The sequence below is a fragment of the Periophthalmus magnuspinnatus genome, chromosome 1, assembly GCF_009829125.3.
Source record: "Periophthalmus magnuspinnatus isolate fPerMag1 chromosome 1, fPerMag1.2.pri, whole genome shotgun sequence".
Taxonomy (NCBI): Eukaryota; Metazoa; Chordata; class Actinopteri; order Gobiiformes; family Gobiidae; genus Periophthalmus; species Periophthalmus magnuspinnatus.
Window position 1 is genome coordinate 32501 of NC_047126.1, and position 18762 is coordinate 51262.

General features: G+C 46.9%; 1 protein-coding gene across 1 annotated transcript in view; it reads right to left on the reverse strand.

Annotated features, from left to right (window-relative positions):
* Positions 1-18124, reverse strand: part of LOC117370932 (calpain-2 catalytic subunit-like) — a 24942-nt gene extending 6818 nt beyond the window's left edge. The window contains exons 1-15 of the mRNA XM_033966496.2: positions 17737-18124; positions 13135-13204; positions 11227-11345; positions 10786-10919; positions 9046-9214; positions 8650-8733; positions 7061-7146; positions 6207-6272; positions 5753-5913; positions 3888-4057; positions 3548-3559; positions 2806-3017; positions 2049-2085; positions 1749-1814; positions 1334-1391 (exon numbers count right to left, since the gene is read on the reverse strand). Of these exons, the coding sequence (XP_033822387.1) occupies positions 1334-1391; positions 1749-1814; positions 2049-2085; positions 2806-3017; positions 3548-3559; positions 3888-4057; positions 5753-5913; positions 6207-6272; positions 7061-7146; positions 8650-8733; positions 9046-9214; positions 10786-10919; positions 11227-11345; positions 13135-13204; positions 17737-17973 (1681 nt within the window). The 5' untranslated portion in view covers positions 17974-18124. The remainder of the gene's footprint in view (positions 1-1333; positions 1392-1748; positions 1815-2048; positions 2086-2805; positions 3018-3547; positions 3560-3887; positions 4058-5752; positions 5914-6206; positions 6273-7060; positions 7147-8649; positions 8734-9045; positions 9215-10785; positions 10920-11226; positions 11346-13134; positions 13205-17736) is intronic.
* Between the last annotated feature and the right edge of the window lie 638 nt (positions 18125-18762).

An 18762-nucleotide genomic window follows, 5' to 3' on the forward strand; every position in this document is an offset into this window, starting at 1 on the left:
TTGTGATTAGAGAGAGATTATGTCTCAGGCCTCATTCCTGTTTAAGGAAGGATTGTCTTTCCTAACAAAAATCTCTTCTTTAACTCTCCTCTCAAACCATTTATTTTCTGTGGCTCAGATCTGACCCTCACTCTCTTCAAAGGAGGTCAGTGTCTGTGAGATGGAGATGAACAGCAGACTGTGTCCTGAGCTGTTCTCTCTGTTTATTCTCTTATGTAGATGAACAGCAGACTGTGTCCTGAGCTGTTCTCTGTTTATTCTCTTATGTAGATGAACAGCAGACTGTGTCCTGAGCTGTTCTCTCTGTTTATTCTCTTATGTAGATGAACAGCAGACTGTGTCCTGAGCTGTTCTCTGTTTATTCTCTTATGCAGATGAACAGCAGACTGTGTCCTGAGCTGTTCTCTCTGTTTATTCTCTTATGCAGATGAACAGCAGACTGTGTCCTGAGCTGTTCTCTCTGTTTATTCTCTTATGTAGATGAACAGCAGACTGTGTCCTGAGCTGTTCTCTGTTTATTCTCTTATGTAGATGAACAGCAGACTGTGTCCTGAGCTGTTCTCTGTTTATTCTCTTATGTAGATGAACAGCAGACTGTGTCCTGAGCTGTTCTCTCTGTTTATTCTCTTATGTAGATGAACAGCAGACTGTGTCCTGAGCTGTTCTCTCTGTTTATTCTCTTATGTAGATGAACAGCAGACTGTGTCCTGAGCTGTTCTCTGTTTATTCTCTTATGTAGATGAACAGCAGACTGTGTCCTGAGCTGTTCTCTCTCGTGTTGGTTCATTCTCTTATGGAGTGTTTAGTTTCTCCAGTGTGACTCTCTTCACTGAATGGAGCAGACACATTACTTTGTTTATGTTTCGGGGTTTTGTCCTTTGGTTAAACCAGTTTTTGTCTTTAAGTGTTTGTGGGTTTGAAAAAGACCGGAATCACAAACAGTCAGAAACTTCTCTGAAGTTTTTCTGCACATCACACCAGGTTTGTCACGTCATAGTGCACAGTTTGTAACATGTTTTTGTATATTTATGGAGAATTGTAGGTGGAGCATGGGTGACGTAGGCTTTTGGGCGGAGCCTTGTACATGGGTGATGTACGCCTGTGGGCGGAGCCTCGTACAGGCTCGTACTGCTAACTAAGTAGGGTTTGAATAGTGCCCAGGAGATCACTAGATTACTCAAACATGCATGGATGACGTCTGAAGAGGTTTTAGACGTTTTTGATGTTAGAACGTGGCAGAAACACAAACACTGTATTTTTCAGAAATACTTCCTCTTTAAATATTAATGACACATTCAAATAAACACCACAGACTGTGACGAGAAACACTGACGTTTGGAGACGATCTTGTTCATGATGGTCCTGAGCTCTGGAGCCGAGATCTCCATGTCCTGGAACCAGACCAGAGTTAGACCAGGGACTAAACCAGGACTAAACCAGGACTGAACCAGGACTGAACCAGGACTGAACCAGGACTAAACCAGGACTGAACCAGGACTGAACCAGGACTGAACCAGGACTGACCAAGGACTGAACCAGGATAAAAGCAGGACTAAACCTCGGCTAAACAATCCAGCCAGTCTAAACTAGGATCAGGTCTGGATCCTTGTTCAGATCTTGTCTTAGACCCTGGTTTAGATCCTTGTTTAGTCTCTGGTTTCATCCTGGTTTCGTCCTGGTTTCGTCCTGGTTTAGTCCTGGTTCAGTCCTGGTTCAGTCCTGGTTTAGTCCCTGGTCCAGAGACTTACCGGTCCAGCAAGTTTAGTGAAGAGTCCTCTGAATCCTGCATCCACCTCTGAGTCACTGACCGTCTCCTAAAAGGAGACAAGAAGAGAGGAGATGAGGACACGAGTAGACAGGCAGATGAGAAGACAGGGACACGAGAAAATGAGGACACAAGGAAATAAGGACAGAAGGAAATTAGGAGACAAGAACACGAGGAGAAGAAAGGAGGCAAGAAGAGAGAAGATGAAGAGACGAGGACACAAGGTGAAGAGGTTAGTCCGAGTCCTAATTTTGGTTTTGGACTTTGATCAAATGTGACTCACATCCTTAAGATCTGCATCGACCGGGTCATCACAGGGTCTGAAAGAGAACCAGGGTGAGACCAGGACTAAAACCGGACTGAAACAGGACTAAAACCGGACTGAAACAGGACTAAAACAAGACTAAAACCGGACTGAAACAGGACTAAAACAGGACTAAAACAAGACTAAAACTGGACTGAAACGGGACTAAAACAAGACTAAAACCGGACTGAAACAGGACTAAAACAAGACTAAAACCGGACTGAAACAGGACTAAAACAAGACTAAAACCGGACTGAAACAGGACTAAAACCGGATTGAAACAGGACTAAAACAAGACTAAAACCGGATTGAAACAGGACTAAAACAAGACTAAAACCGGATTGAAACAGGACTAAAACAAGACTAAAACCGGACTGAAACAGGACTAAAACAGGACTAAAACAAGACTAAAACTGGACTGAAACGGGACTAAAACAAGACTAAAACCGGACTGAAACAGGACTAAAACAAGACTAAAACCGGACTGAAACAGGACTAAAACAAGACTAAAACCGGACTGAAACAGGACTAAAACAAGACTAAAACCGGATTGAAACAGGACTAAAACAAGACTAAAACCGGATTGAAACAGGACTAAAACAAGACTAAAACCGGACTGAAACAGGACTAAAACAAGACTAAAACCAGACTGAAACAGGTCTCAAACAGTGCCAAACCAAGTCTAAACCAGGTCTAACCCAGGACTAAACCAAATCTAAACCAGGACTAAACTCACACAGTCTGCTGCTGCTTCTCGCTGAACACTCGGATGCAGAAGTCTCCGTTGAGGTTGGGGTCAAAGGTCGAGGGTACGATCAGGTACTCTCCGGGAGGCAGTCTGAAGCGGTTGCACACCTCCCTCAGGTTTATAAAGGTCTCAGAGCGAGCGGCCGACGCATGGGTCAGGAAGAAGTTTTTATCCAAGTGGACCTCTGACTGACCATGGAACTGAGGAACCGAGAGCAGGATGAGCCGCAAGCAGTGATAAAGGCCCCACAATAAACCCACTGCACTCTAATGCAGTGGGTTTAGTGTTTTTTGCCTTGACTCCCCCTAAGTGTTGTCTCACACTCTTGAATCATTATAAAATTTGTTTACTAGGCCTCCTGGCAAGTGCCTAACCCTATCCCAAGGAGTCTCTGTACCCCTGGTCGGGAAAGTGGCAACACTCATGTCTCACAGCAGAAGGTTTGGTTCGATCCCCGGGTCACCCAGGCCTTTCTGTGTGGAGTTTTTCATGTTTCTCCTCGTGTCTGGATGGGTTTGCTCCGGGTACTCCGGTTTCCCCCATCAACCAAAACATGAACGCCCTTCGAGACAACTGTTGTTGTGATTTTGGGCGTTACAAAAATAAATGAATTGAATTGAATTGAATTGAAACACTGTTCTAATGTATTTAAAACACCTCCGTCCAATCACAGGACAGAACTCCATCACCGCCTCAGATGGGCATTACCTTCTGAGGCTGCACTTCTCACCTGAGGGGGGAGCTGTAACACAAACAAGAGTGTTAGGGTTAGACTGACACTGGGAAGTGACCGCACTTTGACTTTTTATTTGTGTTTTATTTATTTACACCCAAAACATTGTAATAACGCATTAACGCAATATCTTAATCTGAACCCTAACCTTAGCCAAAACCCTAACCTAAACCTTAACCCATATCCTAACTTTTACAAAAAATAAACCTGTTCCTAAAATTCATCACTTTGAATAACCCTCAATTCAACACCTGAGATTCTAGCATTAACCTACTGGGATCTGGATTTGACCTGATCCAGACCCAGTCCAGGTCTAGACCCGATTCAAGTCTCATACCTCGTAGATGGCGAAGCCAATGGTGTGCATGTCTTCTCCCTGACGCCTCAGTTTTCTGCGGTTCTTCTGGATAAGTCCCACCACAAAACTGCAGCCGTTCTCTCCATCATCAGGGTCATCGTCCTCCTCACTCAAGCGGATCACGAACTGAGGGTTAGTCCAGAACGTATCTGCAACAAGACACAAGGACTGAAACTAGGACTAAACCAGGACTAAACCAGATCTAAACCAGGACTGAAACCAGGACTAAACCAGGACTAAACCAGGGACTAAACCAGGACTTAACAAGGACTAAACCATCCCACATGGATCACAAAATGAGGGTTAGTCCAGTTGCCGTCTACGGTGTTTGTCACGATTGCAACCCCCGAACCTGATGGTGGAAATCAGACGTAAGGGATGCCATCAGGCTGAAGAAAGCCTTTTTGGGTTGTGGGACTCCTGAGGCGCCTTTTGGGTACCGGTGGGCCAAGCATGTTGTGGCTTGTGCTGTCACAGAGGCAAAAACTTAGGGCCAGGAGGAGTTTGGGGAGGCCATGGAGGAGGACTATCGGTCGGTGTCAAAGTGATTCACACGAACTGTCCTACGCCTCAGGAGGGGGACGCAGTGCTTCACCAACACTGTTTACAGTGCCGGTGGAGAGCTTTGAGGATCTCCTCAATCCCACTGTCAGGTCTTCAGAGGAGGAAGCAAAGACTGGGGATCCGGAGGCGGACTCATCCATCACCCTGGCTGAAGTCACTGAGGTGGTTGGCAAGCTCTTCAGTGGCAAGGCTCCAGTATCTTAGGTCTCTCTGTTGTGGGTCTGTTTTGGTTAACATGTCTCTGCAATGTCGCATGCCGGTCGGGGACAGTACCTCTGGACTGGCAGACCGGGGTGGTGGTCGCTCTGTTTAAGAAGGGGGGTCAGAGGGGGTGTTCCAACCACAGGAAAATCCCACTCCTTAGCCTCCCTTGTAACTTCTATTTCAGGGACTGGAGAAGAGAATGCGACCGGTAGTCGAACCTCGGATTCAGGAGGAGCAGTGTGGTTTTTGGCCCAGTCACGGACCAGCTCTTTGCTCTCCATTGGGTGCTCAAGGGTTCAACAAATACACATTGTGAAAAAGGCATTTGACTGTGTCCCTCGTGGTGTCCTGTGGGGGGTGCTCCAGGAGTATGGGGCTCGGAGCCCTTTGCTAAATATCTCGGGGTCTTGTTCTCGAGTGAGGGAAGGAGCGTGAGATTGACAGATGGATCAGTGCAGCGTCTGCAGTGATGATTATATATTGTATTGGACTGTTGTTTTAAAGAAGGAGCTGAGTCGAAAATCAAAGCTCTTGATTTATTGGTCAATCTATTTTCCTGCCCTCACCTGTGGTCAAGAGCTCTGGGTAATGCCCGAAAGGCCATGATTGCGGATACAAGTGGTTAAAATGAGCTTCCTCCGCAGGGTGGCCGGGCACTCTCTTAGAGATAGGGTGAGGAACTCAGTCTCACTGGGGGTGATGCAGCTCCTCCACGTTGAGAGGAGCAGCCGAGGTTGCTCGGCCATCTGTTCAGGATGCCTCCTGCATTTCTTCCCAGGGAGGTGTTCCAGGCATGTCCCACTGAAAGCAGGCCTCGGGGAAGACCCAGGACATGCTGGAGGGACTGTTTCTGGCCTGGGAACGCCTTGGGGTCTCACCAGACGAGCTGGAGGAGGTGTCTGGGGTGGGGGGAGGTCTGTGAGTTCCTGCATAGACTGCTGCCCCCGTGACCCGGCTCCAGATAAGAGGAAAAAAAGGATGGATATGGTTGTATTATGGATATGTTAAGGATGTGGTCGTTGGAGGTGCGGTTGCGTGGTTGTGTGGGTGTGGTTGTGCGGGTTAGGTTGCCATACAGGGGTGGTTACGGCAGCCTCCAGCCGTGGAGCCACGTCTCCAGGTCCCGTCGTATTTGGCCGTGCTCCAGTGTTTCAATGAGTCATCCAAGATGGCGTCCGGGGTCAGCGTGCAAACCTCGATACGAGAGTAGTGTCTGCAGAAGTCTTTGTATGACATCCTGAAGGAGAGAGGAGACAAGGGGACAAGGAGGTAAGGAGACAAGACAAGGAGAGAGGAAAGAAAGTCTGTGAGGGATATCTTGAAGGAGATAAGGAAACAAAGAGTTAGGGTTAGGGTTAGGAGAGAGGAGAAGAGGAGGGAGGAGACAAGAAGATAAAGATACAAGGAGAGGTTTGGTGTGCAAACCTCGATACGACAGAAGTGTTTACAGACGTCTGTATACGACATGAAGGACAGAGGAGATGAGGAATGAAGAGGCAAAGAGGGAGGACTTTGTGTGTAGGACACTACCAGAACTCTCCGTCCTCTGCATTGGCGTGAGGGCAGTCTCCCTGGACATAGTTCCACTCAGAGGACCTGAAACAGACCAGAACCAGGACGAGGTCAGAACCAAATGAGAACCACATCAGGACCAGGTCAGGACCAGGTCAGAACCAGATGAGAACCAGGCCAGGACCAGGTCAGAACCAGATGAGAACCAGGCCAGGACCAGGTCAGAACCAGGTCTGGACCAGGTGAGAACTAGATGAGACCCATGTCAGAACCAGGTCAAGACCAGGTCAAGACCAGGTCAGAATGAAGGTTTTTCTGAACTTAAAATGCTGCTTTTATATCATTTTTATTTCATTATTTTGTCTCCAAATTGATATATGAACGCTAATAACAAACATATCAGGCGCCTTCTTTTCCCGAGGTAACTCTCACTAGCGCTAGCAATAGGTTTGATTGACAGTGTTGCTAAGCACCCGCTCCCAGCCAAACTAGTGGTGCGGACGTGAATGGGTGTTACCTTCAACAGCCTCGCTCCTCATTCGCTCTTTGGTTGCTATGAGACTCGTGGCAATTCCAAATATGGAATTGGGCTCCAGATTAGCCGCTATAACTGCTAACCCCGATGAGTTTCATTTGGAGCTAACACTGTGTGATGTCGATGGAGTTGAACCACGCCCAGGCCTCCGCCTTTGGAACATGGCAGGTTTGTCCATTCACAGTCATATATATATATATATATATATATATATATATATATATATATATATATATATATATATATATATATATATATATATATATATATATATATATATATATATATATATATACAGTCTAAATATTTACAGTCTAGGGTATAAGTGCACGTTTACCCGTCGCTCCAGGCGCCCGTCCACTCGACTTGGCCCCAGGGGTTCCTCACTCGGACCAGTTTCTCCTTCTGACCACGATAGTTTACCTGAGACACAGACAGGAGCGACAGGTGAGACACAGATAGGTGAGACAGGTGAGAAGCAGACAGGTGAAACACAGACAGGAGCGACAGATGAGACACAGACAGGTGAGACGCAGACAGGTGAGACAGGTGAGAAGCAGACAGGTGAGATGCAGACAGGTGAGACGCAGACAGGTGAGAAGCAGACAGGTGAGAAGCAGACAGGTGAGACACAGACAGGTGAGACACAGACAGGTGAGACACAGACAGGAGCGACAGGTGAGACATAGACAGGAGTGACAGGTGAGACCCAGACAGGTGAGACACAGACAGGAGCGACAGGTGAGACACAGACAGGTGAGACACGGACAGGAGCGACAGGTGAGACACAGACAGGTGAGACACAGACAGGAGCGACAGGTGAGACACAGACAGGTGAGACATAGACAGGAGCGACAGGTGAGGCACAGACAGGTGAGACACAGACAGGAGCAACAGGTGAGACACAGACAGGTGAGACATAGACAGGAGCGACAGGTGAGACACGGACAGGTGAGACACAGGCAGGAGTGACAGGTGAGACACAGACAGGTGAGACACAGGCAGGAGCAACAGGTGAGACACAGGCATTTGAGACATAGACAGGAGAGACACAGACAGGTGAGACACAGACAGGAGCAACAGGTGAGACACAGGCATTTGAGACATAAACAGGAGAGACACAGACAGGTGACACAGACAGGCAGTTTTCTTGTATATGTATTTGTCAGATAGTCTCTGACTTTAGGAATTGTAGCCCAGTGTATGACACTGTTGCTAGGTAACACTTATGGACAGTGTGATGTCATGATTTCCTATTGGTGGATTTCAGACTGTAGAATGTGCTGATGTCATACTCTCAGTTCTGTTGATCACACTGGACTTTACCATGAAATGTCCAAACGATAAAGTCACACGTCGAAACTGATCATTTCTATTCATGACTGGACCCAAAAACTCAGTTACACAAATCTGCATTTGAACAATGTTAAATCTGACTGGACTGTACAATGTGTCTGAAACAGTGATAATCAGGAATTAAAATTTGACACAAAAAAATGACCAAACTGGGAAATAAAGTAAAGTTTTTAGCAAAATCTTAAATATAATGATCTGTGTTTTAGAGACATGAGTCCCCCCTTAAAGGGGCTTCAGACGATCACGTTCTGACGGACAGTCATATTTTATACAGGTGGGTTTTTGCTGTAATATGGCAAGTTTTTATGTCTAGTCTCTAATATAAATATCTCTAAATAGATATTTCATGGTAAAGCTCAATGTGATCAACAAGGAAATGTGTCTCTCCCACGTCTGGGAGTGTGACATCATCACAGTGGTGTAAAATGGTGTAAAATGGTGTAAAATTGTGTAAAAGAGTATAGTGTAAAATGTTGTAGTGTAAAATGTTGTAGTGTAAAATTGTGTTGTGTAAAACGGTGTAAAAGGGGATGGTGTAAAATGCCGTCCTGGTCGTGTCGTGGTCGTCACCTCCACGGCGCCCGTCAGAGAGTAGGCGTGGCCTTTCACCAACTTTTGTCGAGTCACCGCCTCAGAGTCTGCAGCACTGGTGATCTACAAGAGATAGATCCGGGTCTGAACCAGATCTGAACCAGAACTAAACCAGGACTAGGACCAGGACTAAACCAAGACTAAACCGGTCTAAACCAGGACTACACCAGGACTAAACCAGGTCTAAACAAGGACTAAACAAGGACTAAACCAGGACTAAACCAGGTCTAAACCAGGACTAAACCAGGACTAAACCAAGACTAAACCAGGTCTAAACCAGGACTACACCAGGACTAAACCAGGACCAGGTCTAAACCTGTACTAAACCAGGACTAAACCGGTCTAAACCAGGACTAAACCCGGTCTGGGACTCACGTCGATGGAGCAGCCCAGCAGAGCTCCGGCCTCCAGGGCTTTCTGGAGGATGTGGAACAGGTTTGATGGAGGTTGGCTCAGGTCAAAGTTCTCAGCGATGCCTCCAGTGAAGTCCTCAAAACCCTCCGTGGTGGTGCCCCCAGAGAGCGCCTCATAACAGCCGTTCAACCTACGGCAGCAGAGTGGTTAGCCTCACCTGTCTGCTTCTCTCCATGAAGAGGTTGTGGGTTAGACTCCTGATCTGACTGGAGTGTCCTCCCTGTATGACTGTGGCAGAGTGGTTATCCTGAGGTTGTGGGTTAGACTCGTGCTCATAATTAGTCTGAGAAATTTAGTCTCAAATACATTTTCAATTTGTAGACCCTCAATCATTATTTGAATTTGTTTGCATGATTGTGATACTATTGTGATGCATAGAGATTACAAAGAACTGGCCCCAACACTGACCCCTGGGGGACCCCACAAGTAATGCTGATATTCAGATGAGTATTCTGCCATTCTACTGGACTCTTCCTGCTCAGTCATTTTCTTCGCCAGTTCCCAGCTGCTCCCACATCGTTCATGTTTATTGAGCAGGACTGAGGTACATTCTGCTTCTTTTGATTTCATGATCGTTGGTGATTTCTTCTTCTGCTTCAATTATTCCCATGGACGAGGGCCTTTGGCCACCGTTTATTGTTTGACGTTTGTCAATACATTTTTCTATAATTTTTGAAAACTGAAGCAGTAGTGAGACTGGATTATAATTTGTAAAACTGTGTTTATTTCCATTTTGAATAGTGGTATCACTTTTGTGATTTTCATTTGATTTGGGAAAGGGCCAGACTGTAGAGGTTTTACATTGTTGTCTATGACTTTAACCAGTGACCTGTCCATATCTTATTTTGAACATGTTGGATTTCTTGTTCATCGGACGCTGAGCATTCGACTGCTCGTCCAGACTCTTTTTCAGTTGTGGTCAGATTCCTGCTGGACACTGCCTTATATCTGTCTGAAGGGGGCGCTAACGACACTGAAACTGTAAACAGCTTCTGTTTGTAGGTCTATGGAGCTACACTAAGTGAGCACTGTGCCTGAGTCACACTGAGCACATTCAGCTCTTAATGGGGGTTTTCACACCTATTATCATCCTGGCCCACTCTATTGTTCTCTTTGTTGTCTTTGTTTGCTTTGGGTCAGAGGATGGAGTTATAGATGATGTCTGATGCCTCCTGTTCAAGGAAGGATGTTTTTTTCTAACAAACACATCTTCTTTAACTCTCCTCTTAATCCATTTCTTTTCTGTGGCTCAGATCTGAACCTCACTCTCTTCACACAACTCCATTTTTGTTAGAAAAGACAATAATTGATAAAGAATTTATAAAGATCTTTTTTTACACAAATGTGATGAATGTTTTGTTCCTGTGAAGAGTCTTGGTGTCCTCAGGACACACAGTAAAGACACGTCTCACACAGAGTAAAGACACGTCTGTCTCACACAGAGTAAAGACATGTCTCACAGAGTAAAGACACGTCTCACAGAGTAAAGACACGTCTCACACAGAGTAAAGACATGTCTCACAGAGTAAAGACACGTCTCACAGAGTAAAGACACGTCTCACACAGAGTAAAGACACGTCTCACAGAGTAAAGACACGTCTCACACAGAGTAAAGACATGTCTCACAGAGTAAAGACATGTCTCACAGAGTAAAGAGTAAAGACATGTCTGGACACGGTGAGGTTAGGTGTAGGGTCTTACTTGGCGTAGGCCTTCTCCAGCAGAGCGCTCCAGAACTCACGGTTTTCGGCCGAGTGCACGAAGAGCAGCTCTCCGTCTTTCACCGGTAAACGGTCATCCACCACCACATCCACCCACTCACCGAACTGCCAGAACTGCAAGAGACAGGGAGGGCATCTGACACAGAGGACATCTGACACACAGAGGACATCTGACACACAGAGGACATCTGACACACAGAGGACATCTGACACACAGAGGACATCTGACACACAGAGGACATCTGACACAGAGGACATCTGACACACAGAGGACATCTGACACTCAGGGAGGGCATCTGACACACAGGGAGGGCATCTGACACACAGAGGACATCTGACACACAGGGAGGGCATCTGACACACAGAGGACATCTGACACACAGGGAGGGCATCTGACACACAGGGAGGGCATCTGACGTACCTGAAAGTGGAATATTCCGGCGTAGTCGTCTCCGAAGCTCTGGTCCTGAGGCACGACTCGAGCCATCACAAACTCGTTTAGCGTCAGAGATGCGATTGCCGCGAGCAACCAGCAGTCACCTGACAGAGAGAGCCAATCAGAGAGAAGAGTGAGACCACAGAGCCAATCAGAGAGCAGGGTGAGACCACAGAGCCAATCAGAGAGCAGGGTGAGACCACAGAGCCAATCAGAGAGCAGGGTGAGACCACAGAGCCAATCAGTGTATGTGTGTGTATGTGTGTGTGTAGGGGGGGGTGTGTGTGTATGTGTGTACATGTGGGGGTGTGTATGTGTGTGTAGGGGTGTGTACATGTGTGTGTCTACATGTGTGTGTGTAGGGGTGTGTGTGTATGTGTGTGTGTGCGTGCTCGCTCTTTTTATCTGAACCTGAATCTCAGGGGAAAGATTTCTCTCACTGGTCCTGGTTTGGTCCTGGTCCTGTTTTAGTTCTGGTCTCAGGTCCTGGTTTAGACCCAGTTTAGACCCAGACTGGGTTCACACCAGGTCCTGGTTTAGACCCAGTTTAGACCCAGACTGGGTTCACACCAGGTCCTGGTTTAGACCCAGTTTAGACCCAGACTGGGTTCACACCAGGTCCTGGTTTACATTGTGAATATTTAGGGTTACGTTTTTTCTTGTTTCTTGTCAGGACACTGCTCAGTTCTCAGGTCCTCATTCAGTTTTGGTTCAGTTCTGGTCCTGGTCTTGGTCCTGGTCCTGGTCTTGGTCTTGGTCTTGGTCCTGGTTTTGGTCCTGGTCCTGGTCCTGGTCCTGGTCCTGGTCCTGGTCTCTCTATGTTGTACACGTGGTGTAAATATTTGGGGTTTGCTCTTGTTTCTTGTCAGGACGCGCCTTGAGCTCTTACACAACTCTAACTCATACTTCCTGTCTCCTCCTCTCAGCCAATCAGAGCACAGCCCCTGAGCCCTGTGGACCAATCAGAGCACAGCCCCTGAGCCCTGTGGACCAATCAGAGCAGGTCCTGGGACTTCAGGGTTCAGACTTTACTGTGACCTGTGATCTTTGACCCGCATGTCAAGGCCTCGGGGGAGGAGACTCTGTGGTGATGTCAGCGGTTGCCATGGTGATAGACTGATTATTATAGGATGGTCTGTTTGAGTTTGAGGCGTGTCTGTTTACACTGAGCCCAACCAAACCCTGCTATTATTGCTATACTACTACTACTACTACTACTACTACTACTACTACTACTACTACTACTACTACTACTACTACTACTATTGCTACTACTACTACTGCTACTACTACTACTACTACTAGAGTAGGGAAAGGGAGGAGGAGCAGAGGAGGAGCAGAGAAGGAGCAGAGAAGGAGCAGAAAAGGAGCAGAGGAGGAGCAGAGAAGGAGCAGAAAAGGAGCAGAGGAGGAGCAGAGAAGGAGCAGAAAAGGAGCAGAGGAGGAGGTGTGAGTCAGAGTTTGGGAAAAGTCCCACAGATCTAAACATAGAGATATGTTCAGGGACTCACCCAAAACTTCACAGGTCTGTAACTGTGATGTGTTCAGGGACAGTAGGACAGTAGTGGCGTGTTCAGGGACAGTAGGACAGTGGTGGTGTGTTCAGGGACAGTAGGGCAGTGGTGGTGTGTTCAGGGACAGTAGGACAGTGGTGGTGTGTTCAGGGACAGTAGGACAGTAGTGGCGTGTTCAGGGATAGTAGGACAGTGGTGGTGTGTTCAGAAACAGTAGGACAGTGGTGGTGTGTTCAGGGACAGTAGGGCAGTAGGACAGTAGTGGCATGTTCAGGGACAGTAGGACAGTAGTGGTGTGTTCAGAGACAGTAGGGCAGTAGGACAGTAGTGGCGTGTTCAGGGACAGTAGGACAGTAGAGGTGTGTTCAGTAGGACTCACCTAAAGCTCCCTGACAGATGTCTGTTCTTGTGGCTCCGCCCAAAACAAACTCAGGGTTTGACACCAGCTCCTGAAACAAACATAAACAAACAAACAAACATAAAAAAATATACAAACAAATATAACCAAACATGAACAAACACAAACACAAACAAACATGAACAAACACAAACATGAACAAACACAAACAAACATGAACAAACACAAACAAACATGAACAAACACAAACAAACATGAACAAACACAAACAAACAGAAACAAACATGAACAAACACAAACAAACATGAACAAACACAAACACAAACAAACATGAACAAACACAAACAAACACAAACAAACACAAACAAACATGAACAAACACAAACAAACAAACATGAACAAACACAAACAAACACAAATACAAACAAACAAACAAACATGAACAAACACAAACACAAACAAACATGAACAAACACAAACAATCACAAACAAACATGAACAAACACAAACATGAACAAACACAAACAAACATGAACAAACACAAACAAACACAAACAAACATGAACAAACACAAACAAACACAAACAAACACAAACAAACATGAACAAACACAAATACAAACAAACAAACAAAAAAGAACAAACATGAACAAACATTTATAGTCGTCTTATATGAACAATCAGGTTTGTACAAACAGGTTTTATACAAACTCCTCCTCCTCTTTTCCTCCTCTCTTATCTCCTCCTTCTGTCCTCCTCCTCTTCTCCTCCTCTCTTATCTCCTCCTTCTGTCCTCCTCCTCCTCTTCTCCTCTCTTATCTCCTCCTTCTGTCCTCCTCCTCTTCTCCTCCTCTCTTATCTCCTCCTCCTCCTCTTTTCTTTAAACATTCATCATAAATAAGAAGGATTTCACACTGCTGTATTTAGACTATTTCATGAGTCAGAAAGTTACACTACGACTGTGTCTTAGTCCTGGTTTAGTCCAGGTTTAGTCCTGATTTAGTCTGGGTTTAGTCCTGATTTAGTCTGGGTTTAGTCCGGGTTTAGTCCTGATTTAGTCTGGGTTTAGTCCGGGTTTAGTCCTGATTTAGTCTGGATTTAGTCCGGGTTTAGTCCTGATTTAGTCTGGGTTTAGTCTGGGTTTAGTCCTGATTTAGTCCGGGTTTAGTCCTGATTTAGTCTGGGTTTAGTCCTGATTTAGTCCGGGTTTAGTCCGGGTTTATTCGGGTTCAGTCCTGGTCCTGGTGGATCTGACTCACGAGTTTTTGGTGAAGCTTTAAGGAGAAGTTTTTATGCAGTGACTCAGAGCCAAAGAATCTGACTCTGTTAACCCTCCACTGCCCAGAGAAAACACGAATGATACTACGAGTACTACGAGTATTACTACTACTACTACTACTACTGCTACTACTGCTACTACTACTACTACTACTACTGCTACTGCTACTGCTACTACTGCTACTGCTACTGCTACTACTACTACTACTACTGCTACTACTACTACTACTACTACTACTACTACTACTACTGCTACTGCTACTGCTACTGCTACTACTGCTACTGCTACTGCTACTACTACTACTACTACTACTGCTACTACTACTACTGTTAATAGTAATTCCTGTGTAAATTCTACGAAAGTGTCAGACACTTGTTTGTTCAGATTCCACTAAAACAATAAAACCAAACTGACCAGAAGAACTCCACCCAAGAAGAGGAGGAGGAGAGGAGGAGGTGAGGAGGAGGAGGAGGTGAGGAGGAGTAAAGGAGGAGAGGAGGAGGAGGAGAGGAGGAGGAGGAGAGGAGGAGGTGAAGAGGAGAGGAGGAGGTGAGGAGGAGAGGAGGAGGTGAGGAGGAGTAAAGGAGGAGAGGATTAGGAGGAGGAGAGGAGGAGGAAAGGAGGAGAGGATTAGGAGGAGGAGAAGAGTTGAGAGGAGGAGAGAGGAGGAGAGAGGAGGAGGCGGAGAGGAGGAGGTCAGAGGTGGGGGTCAGAGGTCAGAGGAGGACATGTTCAGTTTGTGGGTGTGTTTGTTACTGTTGAGTCATTCTGTGTCACGCCTGATTCTGAGAAAAAATAAAACCACTGTAGTACTTTGTGTGCTGTAGTACTCTGTGTACTCTGTGTACTGTAGTACTCTGTGACACTGTAGTACTTTGTGTGCTGTAGTACTCTGTGTACTGTAGTACTCTGTGACACTGTAGTACTTTGTGTGCTGTAGTACTCTGTGTATTCTGTGTACTGTAGTACTCTGTGACACTGTAGTACTTTGTGTGCTGTAGTACTCTGTGTACTCTGTGTACTGTAGTACTCTGTGACGCTGTAGTACTTTGTGTGCTGTAGTACTCTGTGTACTGTAGTACTCTGTGACACTGTAGTACTTTGTGTGCTGTAGTACTCTGTGTATTCTGTGTACTGTAGTACTCTGTGACACTGTAGTACTTTGTGTGCTGTAGTACTCTGTGTACTCTGTGTACTGTAGTACTCTGTGACACTGTAGTACTTTGTGTGCTGTAGTACTCTGTGTACTCTGTGTACTGTAGTACTCTGTGACACTGTAGTACTTTGTGTGCTGTAGTACTCTGTGACACTGTAGTACTTTGTGTGCTGTAGTACTCTGTGTACTCTGTGTACTGTAGTACTCTGTGACACTGTAGTACTTTGTGTGCTGTAGTACTCTGTGTACTCTGTGTACTGTAGTACTCTGTGACACTGTAGTACTTTGTGTGCTGTAGTACTCTGTGTACTCTGTGTACTGTAGTACTCTGTGACACTGTAGTACTTTGTGTGCTGTAGTACTCTGTGACACTGTAGTACTTTGTGTGCTGTAGTACTCTGTGTATTCTGTGTACTGTAGTACTCTGTGACACTGTAGTACTTTGTGTGCTGTAGTACTCTGTGTACTCTGTGTACTGTAGTACTCTGTGACACTGTAGTACTTTGTGTGCTGTAGTACTCTGTGTATTCTGTGTACTGTAGTACTCTGTGACACTGTAGTACTTTGTGTGCTGTAGTACTCTGTGTACTCTGTGTACTGTAGTACTCTCAGACACTGCTCTGTTTGGGTAGACTCCATGTTCTGGTCTGGTCTACATGTTCTGAATACTTCAGTTAAACACTGCCCTGGAGCAGTATTTTTACTACAATACAATGAAATGTGCAGAACTTTGACTGTGTACTACAGAGGTGTCATCTCACACAAAGTACTACTGCTACTACTACTACAGTGTGTAGTACTACAGAAAACTACACACTGATTCAAAGCAGATTCCTGTTTTCTGTCACGTGCATGCCCATGCACACGTGCACGCGCAGAGGAACATTCCACAGTGTGGTTTCCTGACCCCGCCCCTCCGAGTCCTGACCCCGCCCCTCCGAGTCCTGACCCCGCCCCTCCGAGTCCTGACCCCGCCCCTCTCCGAGTCACAAACGTCAAACTCAAACAAACCTGTTTAAACTCAGGCCGTGGGCAAACTTTACCTCCTGCCTCTCATCTCTCTTTTTCTCTCCTCTCCTTCTCTCCTTCCTTCCATCTCTCTCCCCTGTCTCTCTCTCTTTTGCTCTCTCTCGCTCAGTTTCTCTCCTCTCTCTGTTTCTCTCCTCTCTGTCTCCCTCTCTGTCTCTGTTTATCTCCTCTCACTGTCTCTCTCTCTCTGTCTCTCTCTGTTTATCTCCTCTCTCTGTTTCTCTCCTCTCTGTCTCCCTCTCTGTCTCTGTTTCTCCTCTCTGTCTCCCTCTCTGTCTCTGTTTCTCTCCTCTCTGTCTCCCTCTCTGTCTCTGTTTATCTCCTCTCACTGTCTCTCTCTCTCTGTCTCTCTCTCTCTGTCTCCCTCTCTGTCTCTGTTTCTCTCCTCTCTATGTCTCTCTCTCTGTTTCTCTCCTCTTTCTGTTTCTCTCCTCTCTCTGTCTCTCTCTCTCTGTTTCTCTCCTCTCTCTCTTTCTCTCTATTTCTCTCCTCTCTCTGTTTCTCTCTCTCTTTCTCTCTATTTCTCTCCTCTCTCTGTTTTTCTCTCTCTCTCTATTTCTCTCCTCTCTCTGTTTCTCTCTCTTTCTTTCTCTCTCTCTGTCTCTGTTTATCTCCTCTCTCTGTCTCTCTCTCTCTCCCTCTGTCTCGCTCTCTCTCTCTCTTTCTCCCTATTTCTCTCCTCTCTCTGTTTCTCTCCTCTCTGTCTCTCTCTGTTTCTTTCCTCTCTCTCTCTTTCTCTCTATTCCTCTCCTCTCTCTGTTTCTCTCTCTGTCTCTCTCTCTCGCTCTCTCCCTCTGTCTCTCTCTCTTGCGCTCTCCCTTTCTCCTCTCTCTGTTTCTCTCTCTCTCTCTGTCTCTCTCTCTCTGTTTCTCTCTCTTTCTTTCTCTCCCCCCCTCTCTCTCTCTGTTTCTCTCTCTTTCTTTCTTTCTCTCTCTCTATTCCCCCCCCCCCCCCCCCTCTCTCTCTCTCTCTCTCTCTCTCTCTCTCTCTCTCTCTCTCTCTCTCTCTCTGTGCGTGCGTCTAAACCGTGTGCGTCTAAACTGTGCGTCATTCTTCCCCCGGAGGCGCAGATGTTGCGTGCCCCGCCCTTCCTGTCCCGGTCCCTGCGCCACACAGCCCCGGTAAACTCGGTAAAGCCCGTTAAAAAGCCCGTGACTCACCGTGGGGCGTTTCCACGTGACCCCGCGGGTCTTGTAGGAGCCCGGGCCCAGCTCTTTGAAGCCGAGCGCCTGCGCAGACGCGGGGAACATGCTGTCGCAGAAGAGCTGCCCGCTGCGCGCGCACTCCGCCCGCAGATCCTCAAAGCGCTGGTTCAGAAACGGCACCGCCCGGGCGTTTGTACCGAAACCCGCCGCGAGCGCGCGCTCCTTGGCGAGGCGCGAGGCCACCCCGGACATCCTGGACACGGGAGACAAGAGACGCGGGAGACAAGAGACACGGGAGACACTGGAGGCACGAGAGACGATGTGGAGAGAAGAGTCCGAGAGCACAGCAATCTGTCCTCCCGGGGATGGAGCTCAGACTGCGGGGCGCGGCCTGGCTCCAGTGACGGGCCGCCTCCGGAGCTCCTCCAGCCCCTTTAACCAAACACACCCATTAAATCAACCACCCCATTTAACCAAACAAACACACCCATTAAAACAAACACACCCATTAAATCAAACACACCCATTACACCACACACACGCTGCATGTGCGCCCCCCCGTGGCCGGTCCAGTGAACGCCGGAGCGCATCACCTCAGCCACAGATGTGTGTGTAGGTCTGTCATGTGTGTGTAGGTATGTCGTGTGTGTAGGTCTGTCATGTGTGTAGGTCTGTCATGTGTGTAGGTCTGTCATGTGTGTGTAGGTCTGTCATGTGTGTGTAGGTCTGTCGTGTGTGTACTTCTGTCATGTGTGTGTAGGTCTGTCATGTGTGTGTAGGTCTGTCATGTGTGTGTAGGTCTGTCATGTGTGTGTAGGTCTGTCGTGTGTGTACTTCTGTCATGTGTGTGTAGGTCTGTCATGTGTGTACTTCTGTCATGTGTGTGTAGGTCTGTCGTGTGTGTAGGTCTGTCGTGTGTAGGTCTATCATGTGTGTGTAGGTATGTCATGTGTGTGTAGGTCTGTCACGTGTGTGTAGGTCTGTCATGTCTGTGTAGGTCTGCCATGTGTGTGTAGGTCTGTCATGTGTGTGTAGGTCTGT